Genomic DNA, 21,551 nt, shown 5'->3' with positions numbered 1-21,551 from the left:
ATCTGCTTTAACTAGCATTTTGGGGGCATCTACACTGCACTGAATAGTGTATTTTTGCAATCAAAACCAACCAATCTCCAAAGTCAAACTTGTTTCTTATTAGTTTGGATGAAAGTTTTTTGCAAGGTTGTAGACAAAGGCTTCAAAAATCAGGATCCTTCTGATTCATATGTCACAGAGGAACTCCTTACACTTGAAAAAGGAACATATGGAAGAAACTGAGCTGGGTTTGGATTCAGAGGACAGTGTTCGGTTTGAATGTAGCCTTCTAAGTCCTAAGTTTTGAGTATTAGAGATTTCTGGCTTCCCTGGGGTTAATTCTGTTGGCCTGTTTATATGTCATCTTGACCATACTGCATCTGTTTGCCTATGAGCTGATAGGATTAGTGTCTCAGCTTTGTGGTTCCATTAATCCCTGACCTGCTCACTTACCTAATGGAGTACAATCTGGAGGGGATCAAAGCAAGCCTGACATACAGACTTTCCCTACTGGAGATGTTGCTCATATGATGTTCTCCAATTATTCCCTTCTTTCAAATGTAATTGGTGTTTGTTTGTTCTATCCCTAGGTCCATGTACTTTTACTTACACATTGTAAGTCTCCTGATATTACTTTTTCTGCCAATCAAACCACAAGCTCACACTCAAAAGCAACCCCAGAGTCTGAACTCTGTTCATAAGAAGAAAGCAGACTGATACCTCTGAGAACAGCTAAAACAACAACAGCAACAAAAAACCAAAACAACATTGCAAGACATTGGAAAGATGAAATAGAAAAGCTCGAAGGTTCTTCAGTGACTTAGAGGCAATGTTTACATGCATCTTTTTTTTTTTTTGAACTGCAGGGAGTATTTTTTATACAGTCTTTTTTTTGTACAGCGAAATTAGCCCGATCTATGTGTCTTAATATGTTACGGGATCTTCCAGTGATGGAGAAGTGTAGAGAATGTGCCGGAGTTTCTGAGACAGTCTCTTCTGGAATTCTAGGTCTTTGCTTTTCTGATATCATTTTCAGTTGAAATCTGGGTGATGGGAATTGGAATCTAGGCATTGGCCTGGGAAGTTAGGAGATGATTACTGAGATTTATCATAAATTTCTCTTCCTCTCTCCCTCTTTCCCTCTCTTCTTCCATTCCTCTCTCTCTCCCTACCTCCCTTCCTCCCCCCTCCCCCAACACCCTCTCACACTGTAGCTCAAGATGACATGGAACTCACTGTGTGGCCTAGGCCATCATTGACCTTGGCAATCCTCCTTCCTCAGCTCCTCAGCTTCCTCACCATAAGCATGAGTCTCCATGCCTGGCTGCCATGGATTTCTTAAGTAGAAGCATATCCAGGCATGATTGTTCTTGGGAAGCTCCAAACCCTTTGACTGTGGTATTATTGGTTTGTGAACCTAAGAGCTGTACCAGCCGAAGACCCTGGCTGAACAGGATCATGGAAGGAGATTTTTGGGGTACTCAAAACAATATGAGTGAAGAGGACCAACCATGAACATTTGAATGGACTAGCAGTGAGCCCTCAAACAGGCTGCTTTCCCCTGCCCTCCCCACCCCATCCCCAGGAATGTATTCTTTCCATTTGTTTATTCTGAAATGAGCCACAGTGGGAAATCACAAACTCTCCGGTGTATATCTGCTAGGAGCCTGCTTTCCATTTTACCTGCTTTCATCTGCTTGCCCAGGAGTGGCCCTGAAATGACACCCAAATATTCACACCATCAAAGGCAGTAACATACCTTTTTAAAAAAAACATAATATATATATATATTTATTATCTTTAAGTAGTTGAACAAAGGAATTACCATTCATCAAATCAGTTTATAAGTACAATGCATTTTCATCAATGTCACCCCTTTTATCTCTTTCCTCCATCTAAAGTACTTTTTGAAGAACTAATCTGTTTAAAAAGTAAAGTTCTGTAGCATTTTGGTAAGAAGAAACACATGTTTCTCCTTCTTTCCCTCGATTTCTAGAGGTGTTAATGATCATGGCCATGATATACACATGGGCCTGATTTTCATTTTTCTAGCTTCATAACTGATTAAACCCAGCTTTATTTTAGATGAATCATCATATTATAAAGCAGAAACTAGAAGACAGTTTTCTATTCTATCTTTGTCATGAATGTACCACAGTTCCTTTGGGGGACTTCTATTGGATAATCCATATATGAAAAGAAAGTAGATTAAATAGAAAATAATAATAATGATAATAATAATAAAATCTATGCTGCAATCATGTGCCTTCAATCAGATGATCTGAGTGGAGAAAATCTGTTCAAACCATATGGTAAAAAAATAAATGGTTTGTTTCTATAGAAAGGAAATGTTACTGAATGGAAGAATTATTTTTGTTTATGTCGAGAGACTTTATATACATACGTCTGTGTGCATGAGTGCACTGTGTGTGTGTGTGTGTGTGTGTGTGTGTGTGTGTGTGTTTTAATAGATGTGTGCAAAGTTAAGGTTCTATTTGGTTAAAATTTGAGCATTACAGCCTGCTCAATTTTTACTATATATGCCAAGAACATGGATGGTTTGGGTTTTGATAAGATTTATTATATTTATTTCCCACTTTCCAGGTAGGGTTTATTCCCTCTCTATAGAGGAGAGAACTGAGTGTTAGACATTTGCTAACATCCCTACCCCACAGAGTTAATGGTACAGCTGAGATTTGAGTCTAGCAGTCCTATGAAGCTGGATTTATGTTTGGTTTTTCAATTTGATGTCTGACTGGTGTTTTCTGTTAGAGTAATGAAACTTGAAAGTGGTACGTTTGTCATTTTGAAACACTTATTTAATCCTGGTGCTGAGGGAGAACATGGCCAAATCCCCCTCCATATCAGTGGGGTATTGGTTCCAGGACTCCTGTCCTTACAGAGGTCCAAGGATATGCTCAAGTTCCTTAAATACTGACATATTCTTTGTGTATAATGTGTGCATGTTCTCCTGTGTTCTTTAAATCATCTTGAGACTATTAATACCTAAATAGTAGTTATGGTATATTGTTTGGGGAATGATAAGGAAAAAAATGTCAGTATATGTTCAATGAGACATCCTTCCATGATGTGTATTTCCAATTGGTGGAAGCAGAACCAGCGAAAGTCTGGGAGAAGCAGGTGGAAGCAGAAGTTGATGGGAAACTAGCTGCGGGCTTATGAAGCATAGGCCCGTCTGCAGCAGACCTCAAGTTCTTCCACATGGGTTATAAGTTAAGTAGTGTGTGTGGATTTAATGCCTAGGGCTCACTCCAATTTAACCAGGAAGTCTCTGGGGGAAGTTATGGAAGGGAGAGGAAATAAGCATGTCTAAAATTCATCAGAGGAATCTATTTAAGAGAGAAGACCAAGGGGGGGAAAAAGCACGTTTTGCATCTATCCAATATCATCATTGGAATGAAGTATGTGGAGTAATCCATATTACAATGTAGGTTTTGAACCTGTAGGTATGATTTATGGCCAGATTTTTACTGTGTTTAGCATCTTCATTTCAGAGATTGGTAGTGAGAGATGACTGCTCCCCTGAAAAGTTTATATTGTGAGGCTTTCATAAGTGCTAAAAGGTGGACACATGGAACTAAGATTAGACCCTTTCCTCATGGGTACAATTACCTTAGGACTATAAACAGAAGGTTGGGGCTATTTTTATTACCATAGATTCCATGTTGTCCTAAGTACATGCGCATTGAATAAAAAAATGTGTAGGTGAGCTTTAATGGGAAGGAAACACATTTTCTGGTTGTTTACAGGTGGTACCCAGGACTGACAAGGCACATGTCATATGTTCTGGCAGTCTTTTGGCTGCACATTAAAACCATATAGGAAGCTTTAAGATTAATGATCAATGACTGGATCCACCAGGGATTGCATCTTTTTTTCTTCTTCTCTTGTCTCTGGCACTTGGCACTGTGCCTATCATGTAATGAAGATTTAGTAAGTGTTTGTTGAATGAATGAGGGATGGAGTGGATTAGTTTAATGCATCGTTGCTCTTGATGGTTTTGATGGAGTCACATTTACACTGGTAAACATTGTTTCTGCCTTTCAGAATTAGTTTTTGAAAGAAAGGCTTGTGTTTCTAGGGAATTCTGGGAGTACCTAATATAAAATAATTACTCTAGCAGCCAGTTTACATAGCCCGAAATTCTTTGGTCTATCCATCCACTTATTTATCAAATGCAGTGTCTGGTGTGAGCCTGGCAATATGTTAGGCATTGTGAGCAAAAGATGTTGGATCTATTCTCGGCCTAGGTAACCTCACAGTGAGAATGGAAAGATGAGACCCGGAGCAGAAATACCTGCCCCAGAAGTCAGGAAGTGACTGTTGGCCTTACCTTTGCTTTCCCAGGAGTTTATACATTCTGCTGTGTTTATAGGTTATCTAGGATGACTCTATAACTGCTATCCAGCTCTTTGTCCAGGTGAAGTTAAGCTTGACCTTGTTCTGAAACCATGACCTTGATCATTGAGGACATAGTCAATGCAGGAACTGTCCAAAGAAGCAGCTTGTTCTCACATGGCTGTCCAGATGTGTCATATTTATCACAGCATTATTCACAATAGCCAAGTGGTATAAAGCCTAGGTATCCTACCAATCAATGGGTGAAGAAAATGTGATATGTACATATATATATCCATATCCATGTATATTCATATAAATTCTTCTGTATAAATCTATGTGGTCTTACACAGGAGGCTTAAATCATCTCACACACACACACACACACACACACACACACACACACACACAGAAGAATATTCTTCAGCCATTAGGAAAAATGAAATGCCATTTGTAAGAAAATAGAACAAGAGATCATCATATTATGAAATAGCCAAGCTCATAAAATTAAATATCTTTTCAACCATATGTGTATTGTAGGTCTAAAATAATAATTTAAAAAAGGTGTCTGTGGCTTACATATTCTTAAGACCCCAGCTACTCAAATCCTACAAATCCTAGCTACTCAAGAGGCTAGGGTCTTAAGAATCTGGTTCAATGACATCCAGGAAAACCTGTGAGATTCTTATCTCCATTTAACCACCAAAAAGCCAGAAGTGGAGCTGTGGCTCAAGTGGTAGAGTGCTAGCCTTGAACATAAAAGCTCAGGAACAGTGCCCAGGCCCTGACGTCAATCCCCAGGACCACACACACACACACACACACACACACACACACACACACACACACGCACACACACACGCATGCACGCATGCACACACACACACAGGCACAACAGGCACACAAATAGTGGGATCTGAGTGCAAAAATAACAGGGCTGAAAGGGATGGGTGGAGAACTGGAAAGAATTTGGTATAAGGGAAAAGATCAAAGGGACAAAGGGGCTTTCTGTGCATATATATAATAGAGGGTGTGAACTTGCTCAAAGTATACTGTATGTATATATAGGGAGTTTATACACAGAGCAGCCTATGCTATCAATGCATATAAATAAAAAAGAAAGAAGGAAAAAGTCATAGTAAGGTATGGAGCTGGGTGTGGCGGCACCTGTTTATAATCCCAACCATTGCAGACCTGGAGGTAGACAGACAGTAGTCCTTTAGACCAGTGGTCATCTTGGACAAAAACATACAACTTTATCTAAACAAGAGACTATAGCAAAAAAGGATTGGGTGTATGGCCCCAGTGGTTGAATGGAAGACCTTGAGTTCAACCCAGTACCCTCCAAACAAAGAGAAAATAAAAAGAGGAAGGCGTGTAATTGCTGGGCTGTGACATGTTTTTCTCTTAGCTAAGGAGACATGTTTTATTTTTATTTTTGCAGGAGTAGGGACTGAACTTAGGCCCTTATTCATGCTCAGTAAGTGCTCTGTCACTGTACCTTACCCATGATCCTCTAAAGATTAATTTAATTATCATTAGGCTATACTAGGTTCCAGTTCTGTTTGACATGGAGAGAGATGAGGAAAGACAATGGAGACAGAGAATGCAGGAGCTGGAGACTGGAACCGATATGGACTGAGTAAGCCATCTGTGTGTATCTTAACATATACTGTCCTTTTGCGGGAGTGTGCTTACCATGTATTTGAACTTCTAAAGCACAGGGCCATCTCTTGTTAAGCAAGAGACCTTGGGATCAGAAGGTAACAGATGCCTCCCTCATGGATAAGTGGTAACAGATTCTGGAGTTTCATACCTCAGGAGTTATGCTCAGGAATCTATTAACTAGCTGTCTACCTGATTTTGATGCACAGCCAAGTTTGCAATCTTTTTAAACTGGTGGAAACTGAGTCCTGGGGATCCTATTGTTCTAGCCTAAGACATCACTATTCTCTGTAGCAGAAAGGCGGTTGTTGAGTGGTACATTCTCTTAATTCATTAGGGTGTACTTCACACAAACATGCTTGCTTTCTGTGAAAAACACCAAGCCTAGCTGCCTCCAGTTCTGGAGAAAAAGCAGTTCTAGAGGTTTCCTTATTTCCTTTATTGCCTCCCCCGCCTCCCTCCCCCCAGCCCACCTTCATGTGCAGGGCCTGTACATGTACATCGAGGCTCAGTAGGCCTCCCATGCCCAGGCTTCACAGAGAGTCTGAACAGAACTTCAGATCCATCCAGTAGAGGCAGATACAGAGCATTTCCTAGAGAAAATCTTTTCTGGATTCCCGTGGCCCTGGGGATACAATGCTCCCTTTTGTGCTTGGACAAAGAAAATTCACACAGATGGGCAGGCGCTTTTGACATTAAAATTTAGATAGTCTAAGCATTTTAGAGGCTACAATTGCCCATTCATTGTGAACCTTCTTTCTGTCTATTGTCTTTGCTTGAAGGCAAAATGACCTTTCAGCATTTTCAGCCACCATGGCAGGTTGCAAACTCTTCCTGTGTGCCTGGGTCTGCAAAAGCGATGCCAGTCACCAGTAACCTTTTCCCTCCAGTTCTCTAGGCAGCTGCCAGGGGCCTACTGGACAGCTCATCAGGCCACTGTTCTCCACATAAACTCCTGATGACTCCAGCTGACTGTGGCATGAAGCCATACCCTTCCCTTCCGTGCCCTTCACCAGCCCGGTTCTTACCCTCTATTCAGGCCTATGGTTACTCCCAATGTGAATATCTCTGTCTCCAGCAGCTAAGGCAGCTTGGGACTTACTTCTGTTGTCAGAAAATTAGGTAGGCACTTATTAAAGCTAAGAAGGGTGTAGAAACAGCACCCCATTCTAAAGAGCGTGGGTGCTAAAGGAAGAGAAAATACAAAGCCATTGGCTCACAACTAGGCAATTTAGAGTGTGGATTTCTACTTTTCAGGGAGAAGAAATACGTTATACATAATGCTTTTGGCCCTGAGAAATCCTCCATGCATGTCTGAATTTGGTTCATAGATCCTCCCTGTTCCCCAAATCCCTTCTGTGGACATTCACTTAATTTTGGTGTAAGGCATCTCAGTCACGAGACTGATGTACAAGTACAGGCCTTGTACAACAAAGGTGTGCGGGAGGGGGAGAGAAAGGAAATAAGGAAACCTCTAGAACTGCTTTCCCCCCAGAAACAGAGGAGCTAGGTTTGGTGTTTTTCACAGAAAGCAAGCATATTTGTGTGAAGTACACCCTAATGAATTAAGAGAATGTACCACTCAACATTTTGAGAGGTCAAATTGGGAGTTTTCACTGGAGAGTCTGCAGGTGGATTCTCAGTTCTGCAGCCCAGAACAGAGCTTACACTCCACATGCCTGGAGTGGAGACCACACCTTGACAAAAGTGGACCATATTAGGAAGTAGCTCAGGTACAAGCAGAGATCCCCATTTAGGGGTATATACCTCAAACCTTCCATATAGGGAGATAGGCTCAGAGGCAAGTGAATCAAGCCATTTCGGGAGGTTAATCAAGGATGAGCATTCTCTGTGGGGAACTTTTACTCTAAACAGAGGACATCTGCAATTCAGTCAATCGCCTCTCTCATCTCACACACACGGTGGAAAGGCCCCTCCACCCAGCAAGGCACCAGGATGGCTATGAGAAGTTACGTTGACCAGTCTTCCTCACTCAGTATCATTTGTCATTCCCTAGCCTGACTGCCAGCTGCCTGACTCTTTAGTTGTGTTTCTTTAGATCTTCATAGCTGATGAAGCCCCTAAGTCAAAGGGGTTCTGAACCAATGTTAGTTGAGGAAATGAAGAAATGAGTGAATTCTACTCACTGTGGCAAAGCTATTTTACTATTTCTTTGGGCTGAGAGAGAGAGATATCTTGGAGTTTGTAATTTAGAGGTTGTGGCCACCCCATTAAGAGACCAGCACTAGAAATGGCTCTAGCATTGAGCCAATGGCTCTGCATTTCCTTTTTCCTTGGGGTGTGGGCATCCTCTTGAAAATGGTACTGCTTCAAGGGGTTCAGTCCACTAGGAGTTGAGTGAAGTAGGTTCTCCACTACCTTATTGCTTCATCTTCTGCAACCTGTGATAGTTGGTGGTTGTGTTAAAAGAACATTCAGTGTTTCACAACCTGTCATGGGTTTACCATTCCCTATGATGGACTTTGTAGTAGTTAGCGAGAGCTGTTCAAACCACAAATGTTTGTTGTTTTAAACAACAAATGTTCATTGCCTCACTCTCTTGGAGGCTAAACATCCAAAGTCAAAATGTCAGCAGGGGTGGTACTTCTTGTGGAGCCCAATTTTTGCCCTGTATCCCTCTGTATATCTGTGCCTGACTGCCTCTTGTTATGAGGACATCTATCATGTTGAGTTAAGGCCCACCCCAATGGTCCCATTTTAACACTTTAAAGAACTTATCTCCAGGTAGTCCCAGTCTTCCTTGTCTTCCTCGTCTTCCTTGTCTTCCTCTTCTTCTTCTTCTTCTTCTTTTTCTTCTTCTTCTTCTTCTTATTATGATGATGATGATGATGATGATGATGATGATGATGATGTGTATGTGTGTGTGTGCACGTATGTGTGCCAACCAGTACTGGGGCTTGAATTAAGGGTCTTGAGCTGTTGTGATTTTTTATTTCTCCTCATGGTAGACACTCTTCCATTTGAGCCATACTTCTACTCCAGTCTCATGGTTTGGGGGTAAGACTTCAGCAAATGAACTTGGGGAAGGCACAGATCTTTAGCTCTTCTCCTTATTTCCATGGTAATTGTAAGGTATATTAAGTAGGTAGGTTTCATTAGGTAGCTGATGAAGAGAACACCACATGGTATTCAGGCAGGAAAAGAAGTGGATTTACCGAACTGCTGCCCCTACCATGCATGGTGGAGAGGCATGGATGAAAAAGGGGTGACCCCCACTCCCCAGGGCAGGACTTACCTAGGCCAGGGATGGGAAGAGGTGTGGTCAGGTGGGGGAAAGATGTGGCCACACTGGATCCAGATGTGACCTCAGGCATGGGACCTACAGTCAGATGGGAGACATGACCAGGAGATGCCCAGGTTGTGACCTAGCTGGAGGGGAAGGTGACTGCTTCCATGTGTGCAAGTTACCTAGGTAACAAATACTGGGCAGAAACTTAGCCAAGAGGGAGGGAGGTGTCTGCACAGGGCCTGCATGGCCCAGGGAAGACCTTACAGTAATAACCTGTGCTGCAGTGAGCATCTTTTAGTATTTATCGAGTACATGAATGAGGTATGATAGGGTAAGTATGGTGAAGTGAAATGTCAGGTTTTTAGTGTAAAGAAATGGACTTCTAGCATGTCTGGGTACTTTCTCATTCCCCAGGTGAGTGTCTTTCCATGTGTAACATTCTTATTTATGTTTGATTTACTTGCCTTCCTTTCTCTACCTTCTTCTCCTTTTCTTCTTCCTCCATTTTCTCCTCCTTCCTGATCTCCTTCTCCTCTTCCTTCTCCTCCTTCTTCTCTGCTTCCTCTTTCTCTTCTTCTCTTCTTCCTTCTCTATCCTATCATTGTGAAAAATGATTCCCTGGAAGCAGCTACTGTTTTTCCTTCTTATAAAGCCTGTCTGAGGCACTAGTGGCTCACATGTGCAATCCTAGCTACTGAGGAGGCTGAGGTCTGAGGATCAGGATTCGAAGCTGGCCCAGGAGAGGATAGTATGTGAGATACTTATCTCCAGTTAGGCACCAAAAAAGCTAGAAGTGGAGCTGTAGTTCAAATGGTAGAGCACTAGCCTTGCAAGAAAAAAGAAAAGGCCCAGGGACAGACCTAGGACCTGAGTTCAAACCTCAGGACTGGCATGTGTGCATGCGTGTGCACTTACATGCATGCACACACGCACGCACACACAGAGTCTGAGAAAATCCTCTATGCTATATCTGGCTTTTAGCTTGCTTCAAATATATCATAGGTATTTCTCCATGTTATTATAGGAGCTTAATAAAAGGTTTTGGTGTTGATGATGTTCTTCTAGTTTTTAAGCCAGTCCCTCTTTTTGAAGCCCAAGCTACCCTGAAACTTTCCATTTATCTCCTGAATACTATGATTTTATGCATGTAATCACTTGAAAATGCCCAGCTTGAAAAATTGCTTGTAATGGTTTTGTAATACTCTGTGAATAAGTTATAATAAGCTTAAAACATTTCCCTCATTGGTAGGCATTTAGTTGCAAAATAATGTTATCTCTGTAAATATTTTGAAATTTAGGAGGTACACAGATAGAATGAAAGATCTGTGACCCCTCGCATCAGTTGACATTATTGCCTTTCAGTTTTTTGTTTCACAGGTTTGCCTTTTATTTGTAGTGTTTATTGTTGGCCTGGGTTTCGTTTCACAATTGAATACTTGTAGCATTTTGAAGTTAAATTTTTCATTTAACTGTACGAGGGAGCAAATCTCCTGCCAGGAAATCTTCCTTTTCTTTCTGCTCTTGTGAGCACGTGAAGGAATGAGAAAGAGTGGGCCCAAGTGAGGGTCAGCGTGAACAGGCACCAGCAAGTTGCTTAATTTTTAATAAGCAAATCCATTGCAAACCTTAGCTTTTTAAATTATTGTTACTAAGAAATTACTTTGATGTATCTTATAATTAATCTCAAGGTCTGTTTTTTTGAACATTTAATGACTTCCCATCCCCCCCACCTCCGCCCCCGGCCTGGCCCTGTATGGTAGAACAGTCTATTTATCCTCTCTGTAAGTAAAATCCATTTCTATAGGAAATGTGGGCCTGTAAGACAACACATTTCTTTCTTTTCTTTTTTCTTTTTGTCAGTCATGAGGCTCAGGGCTTGGACACTGTCCCTGAGCTTTTGTGCTCTACTGCTTGGAGCCACAGGCTCCCTTCTGATTTGGAGGCTGCTAATTGGAGGTAAGAGTCTCATGGATTTTTCTGCCCAGGCTGGCTTTGCACTGTGATCCTCAGATCTTAGCCTCCTGACTACCTAGGATTATAGGCTTGAACCACTAGTGCCCAGCAAGGTAACACTTTTCTTTTGGCCTATATAGCTCATTGCCACCCCAAACCTACCAACCAGTTAACAGAGTAAGATTATTTCTTTCTTGTTTTTTTTTCAAATGTAAATTGACATGTGTGAAGATTAGTTACCCATAACCTCAGTACAAATATTAGGCAAAAGCTGGGCACTGATGGCTCATACCTATAATCTTAACTACACAGGAGGTTGAAACTTGAATAGTGGTTTAAAGCCTTCCTGGGATGGAGTTATAGCTCAAGAGGTAGAATGGTAGCTGTGAACAAGCAAGCCAAGGGAGACCAAGGCACCTCAGTGCAAGCCATGCTACCAATATCACACACACACACACATTTGAAAAAGGAATCTCAGAGTATATTCATAAAAAAGGTCAATCCTCCAAACTTTCTTGCACCTTTAAAAAAATCAACAATCCACAAACACATTTCATACTAGTAGAGTTCATATGGACAAAGCATGTACAATAAATTTAAAGCTTGTTTGGTCAATGCTAAATACAGCTAAAATGCAAACACTGAGTCTGTCACCGTAATTTTGGTGTTTGGACATTTTCAAAAACTTAATGATCAGTAAACCAGATTTGAGTCATGCTTTTCCTGCTAATTCCCATTTGCACAAGATAACCTGAATGGAGCAGTTAAATGCATATGCATCATATGTAAACTTCAGAAAGGGGTGGAGCTCTAGCGTCTTCCTGCTTCAGCACCTCTGGCAACTGTGACAAAACACTCTTCTCCCTCAATGGCTCTTGTCTGTGCTTTTGCTGAAGCCCAAGAAACAGGTGAGTAAATGAGTTCTTGCAGTATTTCCCCGTGTACATCACAGAGTCTTGGCTTTATTTATAATCCATACCTTCTTTTGCTTAGGTCTGTCTCTTGAGACAGATTTGAGAGAAAACAAGGGAACAGTCTCAAAGCCATGAAAAATACTCACACCTCTCTTGATTATGAGTGATAAATCATGTCTCAGTACAAATGATCCAAAATTCTTGGAAGAGATTTTTTTCCCTCCCGAAATGATGTGGACTAGTGACATCCTGTGGCCATCCCTGGTAATTTCAAGAGCTCTTCCATTTTGAATTGCCAAGAGGGCATTATTCACCCAATCCATTTGCACTCTGCATACCTGGAAACGGTCATTTTAACATCTCAGCTGCTCTCTTTTTAACAGTAAGTGCTGATCTTTTGTAGTAAAGGTAATATTTTTATGACTGTGTTCCTACAGGGTCAAATATTGACTTGAGTTCTTGCTCTGCCCTTTCCCTACTTTAGAAAGAAACCAAAACAGTAAGGTGGATGGATTCAAAGCAGCAGAGATGTTGGAGACAAATAGCTTTGTGCAAGGCATGTTATGCTTACTGTGTGACTGTGGAGAAAGCATGAAATCTCTCAGTACTGTCTCTCAGATGGAGTAATGTCAGTAAGGAGGATAAATAAGTTAAATATAACCTGAGCTATTAAGTGATAGATTTCTACAATGATGGCATAGTGGAAATAAGACATTGGGACAGCCACGAACATTCTTTGGATATCAATTTCCTTATCTATAAAACATGCACATTAACATAGAAGGGTCAGCAAGGTTGATTCTGTTCTAACCTTCTACAATTTGTTGTTTTCTTTTGCAGTATCAGAGTCTCTTATTTTTTAATAGTGAAATCCTCACCTTTGATTGTTTCTGTGGGCTGACTTAGTTGGGAGGCCCATTGCTTTGAAGTAAGTATTTTGTTTCTTGAGTAATATGATAGGAGCGGCCAATTTTAAATCTGGCATTTCATGTTAGTTATAGTCCAACTTCATGGTTGAGGCAGTGAGGTTAAGTTTCTAAATTTTGGAAAGTAACATGTTAACTTGTGTGTGTGTGTGTGTGTGTGTGTGTGTGTGTGTGTGTGTGTGCGCGCGCGCGTGTGTGTGTGCGTGTACATTTAAATCTGCATTGCAAGTTCAGCAGGCCCAGTAAATAGATGCCTTGCTCACATTTGGCAGTATCACATGGGCATCAGCTCTGCCCTAAGGTCAGTGGTCTTGGCAATGCCTGGTGAGTTAATATTTCTTCCTAACGCTCCCTTTCCATCTTATTTATTCCTCAACAACACAAGGGATCTAGATTAAATTTACGAGTTGAATTTATGACTCATCCTCATACAAAGAGTATTAAAAGGCAACATATATTTTAGGGAAATTTGTTCAAGTTCTCTACCACTTGACCTACATCCCCAACCCTTTTCTCTTTATTTTTTAGAGTCTCATTGCCTAGAATGGCTTTGGACTATGATCCTCCTATCTCTGCCTCCAGTGTAGCTAGGATTGTAAGTATGTACCACCATGCTAGGCTTAACCACATGTTTCTTTCTTTCCTGAGATTTTGGTTGGCTGAGTTCCAGGGCAACTCAGCTAGAATAATATTTAGCCAAATAGCTAAGCACTCCAAAGTCTATCAAATTGACCTTAAATTAGCCATCATAGAGAACTGTATAGAAAGTGAGACATTTTCCTAAAAGAGACAGATTATTAACAAAAGACAGAGTATTAACTATTAAACAGACTATTACATGACCAGATTAGGTTATGCTTAATCAAGATTGGTGATTTGGTTATTTTATTCATTCTGCACTACTAATGGGGTAATTTTGAAAAGCATCAAGAGAAAAAGAATTTACATTTCCTTCACATGCAGCACTGACAGACAAAGCTGTACTATACACCTGGTATCTGTTCTATAATCTGCTTTATTTTTTGACTCTATAAACATATATCATAGAAAACCTCTGGATCAATAGTATAGTTCTTCCTACAAATCAAAATATTTGCTCAGCATTGTCCATAAATGTCCAAATGTAGGCACCCAGACTAACCATTGATGGATAGCGAAATTATTTCTATTTTTCGCTCCTGTAGAGGGGGCTGTGAGAACACCCATAGGAGACCTCGATTCATAGAGCTTGCCCTTAAATTTTTTTCAGAGATTTCTAGTTGTAACTAAGGTTTTCTTTTTGTTTTTGCCATAATATAGAGAAGTATAATTTGTATTCATTCTCTATGCTGAGAATATGAGGAATAAAAATGAAGGCGAATGGAAATTGGAGGAGCTCCTACATGGCTGTGGGGACATACAGAGATGGGGGACTCAGCACTCCCATAATTGCTGGATCGCTTGTCCCTGCCCACAACCATGTCAGAGCTAGCCAGCTAATGGAGTGAGGTGGTGATTTATTCATGCCTCTCAGAAAATTCTGCTCACCTGCCACACACAGGGTTTCCATTGGTCTTTGTCATCACAGACTTCCCCTGGGGTCTTTGGGACCAACAGAGAGGAGGAGGAGGAGGAAAGCTGGACACAAGACTGGCTTCTGCTTCACTGCAGAGATAATGAACTGGAGGATGGAAGAGGATCTGGGGCCCTGAAGGACACCAGCAGCCCTATCTCAGTGGTCCAGAGTATGGGCTGCCGTGGGCCAGCTCCGTTTATCGAGAGCCGCATGCCACCGATTGTGGGCTACTGCATGGCTTCAATTAGACTTTTTGACTGATGGCCAGTTTAATGAGCCTATTTACAGAGGGTCATTCAACATAGCAATTACACCTATAAATCTATTTGCAGCAGGACTCAAATAACCTTCTGCACACAGCCCTGTATAAAAACTGCTGTCTGATTAATTAACATTAATTTCCCCGCCGTATGGAACCAGCTGCAGTTGGTATAAACACTTCCAGCTCCTCACGGCAGGCCCCCTGTGAATGGCAGGGGTTCTTGGGGTGGGATGGGTATGTTTCAGGGGCTAGGAGAAAGGGAGAGGCTATTCCAAAGGAGCTTATAGATTTCCTTCTGTCTTTCTGTTCTTCCTCTGGTCCTGTTTGATTGATGTCTCAGGGCAGTGTCATATATCGGGGGCAAAATTCAATTAATTAGAAATGAAATATTTATAACCCTGCTGTATGTGTCTATCAGAAAAGAACCCTTAATAGATCTTCTCATTAGTATGAGCTGGTGACTCATTTTTCTGCTTTCACAGTCATTTGGAATTAAAATCCAATTAATCTAATATCCCTGTGAATGTTATTAAATTATTGGGAAAACTGCATTCAGGAGATAGAGCGAAGGAAAGAGCAGGCTTGTGGGTACTCATTTTTCCCTTTGTAAAGTACAATATGGGGAGACAAGCCCTTCTCCCTTTGGACTCTCAGCTTCTGGTTTGGGGGTTGTACATACGCTTGGCAAATAAATCAGAGGATTGTGAATTTGGGGACCTCAGCTGCCCAAACACCACCAAAGCTAATACTATCACTACCACCACCACCACCATCACCAGCCTCAGCAGTAGCAGTAGTAACAGCATTTACTACTACTAATGAAGAATGCAGGGTTCTGCAACCAGCAAAGTACTATGCAAAATTCAAGATCATAATGAAATGAAAAGTTAAGCATTGTACTGCCTTAAGCAGCTCTAACACAATCTCTTTAAGGTCGAAGAAGAAGCATTATGAATACAGCTTGAATCAGAAACTCCCAGGCTCCATAATGTTCTAGAAAGTACATGCTTAGTTTGTGGATTTCTTTCTTCCTTCCTTCCTTCCTTCCTTCCTTCCTTCCTTCCTTCCTTCCTTCCTTCCTTCCTTCCTTCCTTCCTTCCTTCCTTCCTTCCCTCTTTCTCTCTTTCTCTCTCTCTCTCTTTCTTTCTTTCTCTCTTTCTCTTTCTTTCTTTCTTTCTTTCTTCCTTCCTTCCTTCCTTCCTTCCTTCCTTTTTTTGTGCCTGTCCTCAGGCTTGAACTCTGGGTCTGGGTGCTGTCCTTCAGCTTTTTTGCTCTACCACTTCTGCCACAGTTTTATCTCTGGCTTTTTGGTGGTTAATTGGAGATAAGAGTCTCATAAACTTTCCTGCCCAGGCTGGGTTTGAACTGTGTTCCACAAATCTCAGCCTCCTGAGTAGTTTAGGATCAGGCACTGGCATCCAGCTAGCTTGTGAATTCTTAATCTGTGTACCCAGTTAAAAAAAGCTAGAAGTAAGTCTATGATTTTATAGGAATAATGCATAATGAAGTGGGCAGAGTTTTTGTATTTGCCACAGCGGGAACCACTGCTGTCATGATGAATGAGCATTCACACCATTGAGCCTTTTGTTTTTCAGATGGCCTGTTGGAAGTACTTGAAATTTTTGCATTTTGGGGGAAGAGGAAGAAGAAAAAGATGCTACAATTAAGTGACAACCAATGGGATGCGATGGCACTTTGATCCATTATTTGGAGGTTTGCAACAGCAAACAGGGCTGTGCCCAGCAAACAGGCTGGGAACAGCTGACAGGGCTCTCAAGTTGATCTCTCCTTGTAAATATATGACAGGGCAAGTTGACTGGGTTCTTGCTGTCTGCCGAACCTTGAGGCAAGCACTGGGCATTCCAGAGCTGTTACATCTGTATAGAATCCTCCTTGACCTACAATGATTCTATTTACCAGTGGTTTGAATTAGGATTTTTTTTTCAACTTAAGGATGGTACAAATTTGTTACTTTAAAATTTTAATTTGCACCTTTACCCTGGGCTAGAGATGTGCAATCTGATCCTATCTCAAGACTCTGGACCTCATTGAAAGACTGAAGCTCCTAGCCAGTCACATTGCCAAGAGGTAAACAACAGATACCCCTAGAACACATCATTGATCCACTCGGATGGGGCTGGGAAAGTGGCTCAGTGGTAGAGTGCTTGCGTTGCATCCATGAGGCCCTGGGTTCGATTCCTCAGTACCACATAAGCAAAAAAGCCAGAAGTGGTGCTCTGGCTCAAGTGGTAGAGTGCTAGCCTTGAGCTGAACTGCTGAGGGACAACGCCTAGGCCCAGAGTTCAGGCCCCAAGACCTACAAAAACAAAAGCAAAAACAAAAAAACAACAACAAAAACCCCCACTAGGATGTTTGATTAAGTCTACCAAATGCATTTTCAATATACAATACTTTCAGTAAACAATATGACTAACCCCATGTTAAGCCAAGGAGCATCTGTGTATTTATGAATTGAGATCTTTGCCAAAAGATATGATGATAAAAAAGAGTTGGCCTACATTTTTGAGGACTTTATAAATGTTTGAACTATGTAATTTGAAAGGGCTTTATGCAGGAGCAGAGCAGAACAGGGAGACAAAGGGTTGGTGAGAGTTGACCAATGCCTTCATTGATTTGGTAATTTTTTTTTTTTTTTTGTCAATTGTGGGGCTTGAACTCAGGGCCTGGGCATTGTCCTGAGCCTCTTTGTGCTCAAGGCTAGTGATCTACCATTTGAGCCACACTACCACTTCCAGTTTTTGAGTCATTATTTGGAGATGAGTCTTATGGGGAATTTCCTGCCCTGGCTGGCTTTGAATCGCAATCCTCACATCTCAGCCTCATGAGTAGATAGGATTACAGGTGTGAGCTGCCAGCACCTAGCTAATTTGGGAGATCTGATAGGAACCCAGGGTCCTATTTGTTGTGAATCTACTTGACAGAAAAACCTGTCACCATTACCTAAGAGGGAGAGAATGAACTCACAACCTTCTAATGGCCCAAGGTCAGTTTAATTCACATCAGCAAACATTTTGAACTCTGATGATATGCCCAGTTTATGTTAGGAATACCACAACTGTCTCTGGTTTCAAGAGCCAAAGTCTATTCATCACCACGAGTGTCACAGTGAAAACTAGGAGATATGCAGGGAGCCTGGGCACCTGTTCTGTAGGAGAGTAACCAGAGATGCAGAGTGTTCAAGGAAGAAGTGGTAGATGTTGGATATCAACTCAAGTCTGTCTGACTCCACAATCCATGCTTTTTCCAATACCGGTGATGCAATATTTGGTCATCAAAAATGTTTTCACTTGTCCATGTACACTTTTACTTGCTGTAATCAGGGTAAACGTAGGCATCCAACTTTGGGCTGATAGCCAAGTGCTGGTGGCTTAAATGTCAGGAGGCTGAGATTTGAGGATCTTGGTTTGAAGCCGGCCTGGACAGGAAGTTGGTGAGACTCTTATCTCCAATTAATCACAGAAAAAGCCAGAAGTGGAGCTGTGGCTCAGGAGGTAGAGCACTACTACCCTTGAGTAAAAAGGGGCTCAGGAACTAGTCAATGATGGCAGTTCTGCCTTCTTTATCAGCACCCTCCACTCAGAGGGAGCCAGAATTCAAGGATTACCTCGTTCTAGCCATGCCCTTCATTCTCTGACATTTTCTACAATGATTGATGTTGAATTTATTTTCAAAGTATTCTGATGGGAGTTTTAGAAAAGAATACAGTAGCTCTTAGTGCTACTTCCAAATAATAGAGAGAGAACTTTATCATTATACAAAGAAAATGAAAAGGGAGGTAAAGAAGAGAGATGCTGAAGATCTTACAAACATGTTGAATGTTCACTGGATCTAGATTTTGAAGTCAAGAAACGTGATGAAAAAGTCCTCTTCTTACCTCAACCATCATGGCCAGGCACCATGATGTCAGCTGCCACCACTAGCCAGTTTGTTAGATAAGGAAAAGAGTCATCCCAGAACATATCATTAATTATAGGCTCAGTGGCCAGGCTTTCCTGTTATCCCAAAGACTCATGGGAAGTTGAGATTGGGAAGATGTAGGTTCCAGACCATCCAAGGTGGAAAGAAAAAATCCCTGACATTCAATCTCAATCTAGGGAATCTAGTTAAAATGGTGCTTACCTATCATCACAGCAGCAATAGAAGCCTCAAGTCAATGAACTGCAAGCCAGCATGTGAAGGGCAAGAAGCATGATCCTATCTCAAAAATAATCATTGGGGGAAAAAATAACCAATGAAGACAGATACTGGTGGTTCTCGCCTATAATCATAGCTATTCATAAATTAGGAGGATTGTGAGTTCAAGAGTAGCCTGCACTACATACTGAGTTCAAGGCCAGTCTGGGTTCCATATCGGGAACTTGTCACAAAACAGAATCAATCAGACAATAACACCAAAAAATGGAGTGTTGTAAAGTTTTCCTGGTTTAGTCATCAATATTGAGTGATCATTGAAACTGAGCGTATGATGGTATCTATCTCAGAGAAAGACATTACAGATCATTGTATATGTATGTCCAGAAACAAAGACACATTTTATATGTTCTTATTTAAAAATCCTTTTCTCTTATTGTGTTGTTAGTAGCAGTTGCTTTGAATGCAGTTTTATGTGGTTTAGTTTTGTTTACCATGTCTGTGCTATTTTATGGAGGAAATGACAAAAAAAATGCTGTTTCATACAGGGATGGCTCTCATGGAGAACCCTCCATTTGAGAAGGAAAAGAGTAATGATGGGTATATGTTTTACTTCACCTTGTATAGGCTGAGGGCATTGCCAGTGCTCTGGAGAGAAGAGTCGGCATAATCTGAGATTACTATCTCCATACCCCTCCCCCCCATCTCTCTGTCTTTCTGTCTATGTCTGTCTCTCTACACCCACCACCACTCACACAAAATGTTATTTCACATCTAGGAAATGGATCTTATGTGGTGGAAAGGATTAAGCAGGTAGCTGTCAATATAAATGCACAGTGTGTTGAGAACAAAAACAAATGCTTTTGTAGTGAAGGACTGCTTCAGTGAATGAGCTAAAGGTGGTTCTGTTTCAAGCAGAGTAAATTAGAACAATAGTTAACACAAATCTTCCAGGATGTGTATGTCTGTGATGACTTTAACATGTATTTTAATAGCGTCTTCCCTACTTTTTCTTCTTTGTGGCCATTGTCATCATAATCACCCTCAATAACTCCATCAAGGACATTGGTGCTCATTGGTGTGGGGATTTTTCAGTGAAGAGATCAGCATGGGTCTTCACGTTGCCTCTCTTTTTCTTTGGCGATACATGAGAGGAAAAGGCTCCACCTTGCTGTGGCAGCATGCTGTTCCTTCAGAACCATGTGTTCCTCTCAGTGGATTGGTGAATAAATGCTCATCTGTCAATGTGATGCCCAGAGACACAGAAAGCAGAGCCATTGTTGGGGAAGAGTTTCTCAAAGATCTGTGGCTAAGACTTTTCAAGAACCTCTTGTGAATACTTGATGCTGGGGAAAATGAAGTTATTCAATGCCTGAGTGAGAAATTCATCATTAACTTTTCAGCTCTCAGATGATTTAGTATGTGACAACTCAGTGCTGAATAGAAACACTTCAACTATCTCTAAGACTTGATACTTAAGAAAAATAAATTCCTGAAGTTTAAAGCCAGGCCCTCATTTGTTCCCTTATACTTTTTAAAATGGTGCTATATCCTTAGCCAACATCACTTTTATGACAGGAACAGTCTTAAATATTTAAAAAAAAATTGTACTTTTTTATTGTAAAAATACTGTACAGAAGGGTTACACTTACATAAGCAAGGTAATGAGTACATTTCCTATCAAGCATTGTTGCCTCCTCCTTTGTTTTGTTTTTTTTTTAAACTCTTTTGAAGAAGTATTAAGGTTGCAACCTCCCCCCACCCTCCACACACACTAATTAGATACTTAAATATAACTTTTTTGGGGTGTGTATGCTAAATATGGAACTCAGGATTTTGTGCCAGGCAGACATTGTACCACTGAACTACACATCCATTCTTATTTTTCCTTGTTTTTACTTTTTGGCAGTACTGGGGTTTGAACTCAGGGCCTCAACACTTTCTAAACTGGTTCTCTACCATACCTCCATCCCTGTTTTTTTGCTGGTTCTTTAGGAGAGGGAGTCTAGAGAAATTTTCTGGCCTCAAACATGATGATCCTCAAGATCTCAGCCTTTTGAGTAGCTATCATTGTAGGCCTCAGCCACCAGCACCTGGCTTCATTGTTTTTTGTTTTTGTTTTTTTTTCCATCAATCGCTTTCCATTTGACAGGTCTTCCTTCTTAAACCCTCACATGCTGGCTTGCAGTTCACCTGTTTTAGGTTTCCTATAGCTGCTGTGATGATAGGTAAGCAACACTGCGAGCAGCTTCCCTCCACTGAGATAGTCTCCCGGAAATTTCTGCCTGAAATGGCCTGGAGCCTTCATCCTCCCGATCTTAGCCTCCCATGAATTTTAGGATGATTGGAGAGGGTGGCCACTGTGCCCAGCTATTTTTGAGAAGGGATCATGTGATTCTTTCTTCCAGTCTGTTCAGAAAGTAAGATCCTTCCATTCTCAGCCTCCCACTTACAGGCCTGAATCACCATTCCCTGGCTTGTTACACTTTGTCCTTCATCTCCGGGGGAAAGCATGCAGGCTAACATGGCCTGTGGG

The 21,551-nt window shown here is 41.3% G+C and overlaps 1 protein-coding gene across 1 annotated transcript in view; it reads left to right on the top strand.

Moving 5' to 3' along the window:
- The window catches only part of Mboat1 (membrane bound O-acyltransferase domain containing 1), a 79,958-nt gene extending 77,721 nt beyond the window's left edge, over nt 1–2,237 (top strand). Inside the window, exon 13 of the mRNA XM_042678523.1 lies at nt 570–2,237. Coding sequence (XP_042534457.1) covers nt 570–696 — 127 coding nt within the window. The 3' untranslated portion in view covers nt 697–2,237. The remainder of the gene's footprint in view (nt 1–569) is intronic.
- Nucleotides 2,238–21,551: the final 19,314 nt, after the last annotated feature.

The sequence above is a fragment of the Dipodomys spectabilis genome, unplaced genomic scaffold (genome assembly GCF_019054845.1).
Source record: "Dipodomys spectabilis isolate Male_0828 unplaced genomic scaffold, ASM1905484v1 ptg000045l, whole genome shotgun sequence".
Taxonomy (NCBI): Eukaryota; Metazoa; Chordata; class Mammalia; order Rodentia; family Heteromyidae; genus Dipodomys; species Dipodomys spectabilis.
Note: the sequence above shows the minus strand (reverse complement) of the source record. Positions and strands in the feature narration are given on the sequence as shown.